The sequence below is a fragment of the Xyrauchen texanus genome, chromosome 15, assembly GCF_025860055.1.
Source record: "Xyrauchen texanus isolate HMW12.3.18 chromosome 15, RBS_HiC_50CHRs, whole genome shotgun sequence".
In the NCBI taxonomy this organism is placed as follows: Eukaryota; Metazoa; Chordata; class Actinopteri; order Cypriniformes; family Catostomidae; genus Xyrauchen; species Xyrauchen texanus.
In genome coordinates, this window is record NC_068290.1 from 30,670,192 (window position 1) to 30,676,402 (window position 6,211).

The window sequence follows — 6,211 nt, forward strand, 5'->3', positions numbered from 1 at the left end:
AAGGCTTAACATAATTTTCTGGACATTTCAAAGCTGTTTAAAAGGCACAGTTAACGTAATGTTCTGACCTACTGGAATTGTGATATAGTCAATTAAAGTGAAACAATCAGTATGTAATCAATTGTTGGAAAAATTACTTTGTCATGCACAAAGTAGATGTCCTAATCGACTTGCCAAAACTATAGTTTGCTAATATTACATCTGTGGAAAAATTAGTTTTAATGACTTCAACCAAAATGTATGTAAACTTCTGGCGTAAAATGTGGATGAGTGGATGGATAACTTTACACACATTATTATCATGCACAGAGAGATATTTAGGCTATTTTCTGATAATATAATATTTGTGGATCCTTTAAGAGCCTAATCTAAGGATATTAGTGAAGTCATCATAACATACCTGCATCAGCATCAAATCATTCACTAATTATTTTGTATTCTTAAACTGAGTAGATCACAAACAGTCTTAAAGTGAATAAAGCAACTAGTCAAGAGTAACTCTAGTCAGGAAACCCATAAAACATGGTGTTGACCTAAACTGCTGAATTAAATATATATGAAATAAATAAAAAATGCACTGGTTGAACACAAACATACCTTTTAGTACGCGCTGAAACACTGTGAATATATTTACTGGAGATAAATAGTGTGCGTTAAATTGTTGTCTAGATGTACCCAGTCTTAATGGGGTCCCAGTTGCAACTGTGTCTTTAAACAACACTAAACAACATCACGTAAGAATATCTGCAGGTATCGATCTGCACACGGCGAAGCTACAGAATATTGTCAATATTAGCATTAAAACGATTGCATGATTAAAAGGTTTTAAGTCGTTGTTGTTCCAACGCGGAAGTGAAACTAAACAGGCGCCACATGTGACTGCATCAAGCGGAAACTGATCTGCCGCACTTGAGCATGGGAGATTTTTGTGAGTGCTCAAAACGCCCACTTATAATTTTGCTTTCGATGTTGCTCATTAAACAAGTTATATTTGTCATAGATATGATCATGCAGGTTACCTTATTACAATAATCCCCTCTTGGCTGAACTACAACAGCAAACAGCTTTGTTAACTTGTTCTAAACTTTGGCGTGAGGATCATGGTGCCTCATGTTTGGTCAGAGTTTTCACTGCTGCTACCTCATAGGTTTGAACAAAAATGATCATTAAGAATAAGGTTTTTGCAGTATATCTTTGCCCTAATATCAAAGGTCTTTCAAGAGAAAAAAAAAAGTATATATATGTATGTGGTTTTTCTTGATAATTAAAAAAAATTTTTTATCACTACTGGTAATGTGCATGTAAAAGTGCTAGAAATAGCATTTAGCATAAAGCTAAAATTTGACATGAAAATTTACACAAGGTTAACCATTTATGCTGCTCCAAACTTGCCTCAAAACCCCCGGAGTGTACAAAACCACGTCTTCTTCTGATTGTATAATGTATACGAATAAAAGTTTTCCAACTGAATAGACTAAATACTACATGAAACATAACAATAAAATGCACAGTAAACACTTTAGTAATCAAAATACTTTTTGAATGTAACTGTATTCTGATTACCAACACTTTAAATTGTAACTGTAGTGGAATATTGTTACTAATATTTTGTATTTTAAAAACACTTAAACTATGGGGACGCTATACGTGAAAAAAGTTTAGGCCTATGCTTAAAACTTTAACGTTTCCTTAAACATAAGTCATAAAACATGAAAGCTTAAAATCTGATTTTTTTTATTCAGAGATAACCATCACTTCTGCATTTATGTTTCTTAAAATAACAAAATAAGGCCTCAAACATTCACATTGAAAAATTACGGAAGAGGATTAGGGCCAAGTAATAATAAAAAAAAAATAAAGCCATCTCGAGATTAAAGTCATTATAATGCGAGATTAAACTCGTTAAATTTCGAGAAAAAAGTCGAAATACAATCTTGAGAATAAACTCATTAAATATCGAGAATAAAGTCGTTGTGTTTCGAGAAAAAACTCGTTAAGTTTAATCTCGCATTATAATGACTTTATTCTCGATATTTAATGAGTTTATTCTCAAGATTGTATTTCGACTTTTTTCTCGAAATTTAACGAGTTTAATCTCGCATTATAATGACTTTATTCTCGAGATGGTTTTATTTTTTTATTATTGCTTGGCCCTAATCCTCTTCCTAAAAAATAATGCTCCCCAGAGGTAATGGGGTTGAAATATTTATATAAAAATAAAAGTCCTCCACATAGGACATAATTGGACAAGTCATATATCAAATGCATGCTGTCACTCTCAGAAATGTGACTTAATAGTTAATTATTTTGCCGTAATACCACAGTTTGCAATAATTTCATCAAATACTAACGTCTCTTTTATGCTCCGATAACTGCTGCTGTAAGCCCTAAATAGCTAAAACCTTTATATGCTCTTTTACCTTACGAAGTTGAGCCTTGAGAAAATGAGCCATTGTGAGCTGGCTTAGCTGAATAATCCAATGTTATATCTTAGATGTCCAGAACAAAATATGCCATCCAGAAATATATAATCAGAAAATATGTTTTCAACCTTTCTAAAGACACCTAGATTGAGCTTCTAGTCCACTCAGAGGCTAAAATATTCAATGAAACAACAAAGTTGTAAATGTTGAACTGAAAATTAGACTGAATGTCTATGGACAAGCACAATTTTGCAGGCTAAAATGCATTAGAGCACCAACTACATTTCAGATCTGTATATTGTGATGGAAAATCATAAAATTGGCACAAGATTATAAACACAAACAGTATTATTTATGAATAATTGGAGTCTTTTTTTATTATTATTTGGGTGGTTCTCTAAAAAATTTGATTTTTTTTTGTAATTAATCCACATTTATGTGTGAATGGTGAGCTTTTAAATTTGAGTAAGACAAATTGTGGGTGCCAACCCAAAAGGGGTTTTAAATACAGTACATAATCCAGTTACATGTATTCCGTTACGCCCCAACCCTGCTAACAACTAACTGCCTCAGGTAAGTTACTCATTTTGCCAGTCATTCACTAGAACATGCTGGTTTATCATTTCTCTTAACCTTTGTCCAGGACATTTCATTGATTTTATGTTAAAATATTTGTTATTTGCCTGCTTTCAGATAAAAGCACTCTGTTGAGTTAAGCTTTTTAAGATGATTTAATATGACTTTGACAGGACATTTCAGCTCATGCTCAAATGAGCCAAAGCATTTGAGATTACCAATGTGGAACACTATAATATCCAGCAGTTACAATTCAATTTCAATTTGGTTTTATCCAAAGGTTTTTGAATGCTTTGCATCCAATATTTTTACTCGTAACCACAATAATATTGTCTACTGAATAGTTTTTAAAACACAAATGTTGGTTCTTGAAAGATTAAAGATAAATAATGTGTATAAAAGTATACTAAATGCACCATTGTTCCTTGTGTTTTCTTATTCATCCTTCCTAATATGAATATTAATGTCTTATCTGTGTTTCTGACTGTCTTTTACAGCTTTAACAGTTTTTACAAGCTGCTGAAGAACAACTTGCAGGACACACTCATCCACCCCTCCCCCTTTCTCACTCTTTCTCGTGACTTTTAACCTACCTGAGAAAACAGACACACCCAGCATCTCCAAACCTACCAGTCACAACACAGCAGAGAAACACCCAGACACAATTGAATTGAATTGAGACGCCCAGACTGTGTACTTCCTATTTCTGTAAGCAGAAGCATGCAGTGCTAGTGAGGGAGAGGGGAGTGAAGGGGTGGATTACTGGAACTAGCTGTAACGCACTCACTGTGGCTCTACTGAGTTCGTAAGACGTGAAGGAATCCAGCTTAAAACAGACGTTTACATTACGACTCAAGACAGTTCAGGACCGTAAAAGTGAAAAGAAAAAGAGGAGGAGCAGTGGAGGAAGATAAGTGTCAATCTGTTCAGACTTGTTTGGGAATTTGAAAAGGGAGGGAGGAGGGGAAGGGAGAGAGAGAGAGAGAGAGAGAGAGAGAGAGAGAGAGAGAGAGAGAGAAACAGGGAGAGAGAGGAAGGCTGTGATAATTTTTACTGCGTTAAAAACTGTTTTTGCTTAGATGAACAGATTAAGTAGAACACAGGCAGGCCAGATAATTAAATCAGTGTTTTCTGCAGAGCATTTATCTCACTCAACTTTGGCTCTCTCAGTGGGCAAACACTGATATGTGGAATGTCTGTGAGTTGTGCAACTCCTCCAAGATTCACAGTGTCTAAAAAGAGAAGGAAGGGGGTGGAGAGAGAGAGGAGCGTCCCCCAAGACACTTCTCAGGTAAGTCCTCAGCATTATTCTTAAAAATTTTCCATCTTTCCTCTTTTTTTGACCGTTGATAAAACCAACAACACTGGTACTTGTTCATGAACAAGTTCATACAGCAGGCGAAGTTTGCCTTGTCATGCTTGAAAACGTTTATCTGTTTATACTATTTATCTGTTTATGCTAGTCGCCACAGTCATTTATTTCTAATGAATTTGCTAATGCTTCTTGCATTATATTTTTCACCATGTCTTGACTGAGTCAGCCATGTTGAAGTTAAGTTTATGTAACCCATCTTAATAGTTCTTACTTAGGCATGAATTACTTGAAATGCCTCTGAACAAAGTATAAGAATAGGACTGAGGGCAGTGGTTGGTTCAACTGCATTCTTTGTAAATCTATGACGCATTATTATGCTTTGCTGAAAAACAGGGTATTTTGCAAATCATCTGCATTAATATTTGATAGAAGTATGATAGTTCTTACTAGTTTAATTGTTGCATAGATTGTAGGCATATTAAAAGTGTCTAAATAATAAATAGCAACATCTATTACACATTTTAACTGCACTTTAGAAAGATAGGCTGTGCTATAGGCAACCATGTAAACTGCCAAGTTATATACTTGACATGTTGCAACAGGATTTCGCAGAGGTTATCACAATTTTTTAAACATTTACTCATGTTCCATTTTCAATATGAATTTTGGTTGGTTTGATCATATGTAACTTAACCTTCACATCTTTTATCACTGATAGGTTCTCCTTCTTGCCATGGAAACCAATCAAACTAATTGGGCCATCCAGAACATACCATCCTCTTAAGGTGCACTAGACTGGTGTCTATCAAGTGAATTAATTAACTGTGACACTACCCCTGCAAAATCTGCAAATCTGCAAAGGTGACCTGCGTGAAAAGAAGATTCTGATAGGCCAAAAAAATGGACAAAGTATCAGAAAGACTGAAGGACAGAGGAAGAGAAATGGAGCCAGACTCATACAATAGGACCAGAGAGAGAAAGAGATTTCCTGCAACCAGGGGGGGAAGAGATGGAGAGATGACCTCGAGAGAAAGAGAGAAGTGGAGGGATAGAGAAAGATGTCCAAATGGAAGGGCATCATTGGCAGAGCAGGGCGAATATGATGACAGAGAGAATGAAAGGAGGAAAGGGGACACTTTTCCCAGGATGACAAGACTAACCAAAGAGAGAGACGGAAAGGTGCCACTTCCAGATCATGACAGGGAGCGGCATATAGGAAAAAAATTGCTGTATGAAAGTGAAAGAGAAAGGGACAGAGAGAGAGAAAGAAGGAAATACAGAGAAACGGACATGAAGAATGAAAGAAAAATAGCAAAATACAGGGAAGAGTTGAAGAGAAATGAAATGAGAAGGCTTGTGAAGGAGGAGCCAGATAGACAGAGGGAGCCAGACAATGAATTTGAACCAGGAATGAGAGAAAGAAGGAGAGAGAGTTACCCAGGAGTCAATGACCATTGGTACGTGTGGGAGAGAGAGAGAGACAGACAAAAAGAGAGAGAGGGCAGATCTGATCCCCGACTTATGGAAAGACAGACTGAGGGCTTTTCAGGCAGGGAAAGGAGGGCTGAGAGACAAAGAGAGGGACAGAGAAATATACAAAGAGATACAAGAAGTGAAGGTGATAATGATGGAGAGAGGGAAAATGAAAGGAGGAGAGAAGACGATTCTAAACTGGGACATAAACACTACAAGAGTGAAGGAGACAATGAAGCAGAACGAATAGAAAGACTTAGAGAGAGAGAAAGATGTAGAGAGAGAGAAGGAGAGAGACGGCAAGACATGGCAATGCCACGAGAAAGAGAGACAGGGTATCGCAATCCGAGAGGGGAAAGTTGGGAGCAATACAGAGTCCCAGAAAGAGTGAGAGATGAAGACTTGAAGAAAAGGACAGAGAGAC

The 6,211-nt window shown here is 36.3% G+C and overlaps 1 protein-coding gene across 3 annotated transcripts in view; it reads right to left on the reverse strand.

Annotated features, from left to right (window-relative positions):
• The window catches only part of LOC127655719 (cation-dependent mannose-6-phosphate receptor-like), a 32,414-nt gene that overhangs the window by 5,791 nt on the left and 20,412 nt on the right, over window positions 1-6,211 (reverse strand). The window contains exon 1 of one of the 3 annotated variants that reach the window (XM_052143672.1): window positions 3,593-4,286. The exons of 1 other annotated variant lie outside the window; for it this stretch is intronic. In XM_052143672.1, coding sequence (XP_051999632.1) covers window positions 3,593-3,617 — 25 coding nt within the window. In that variant the 5' untranslated portion in view covers window positions 3,618-4,286. Of the gene's footprint in view, window positions 1-597; window positions 903-3,592; window positions 4,287-6,211 lie in introns of those variants that run through there. One more of the 3 variants, XM_052143673.1, reaches the window with a different exon arrangement.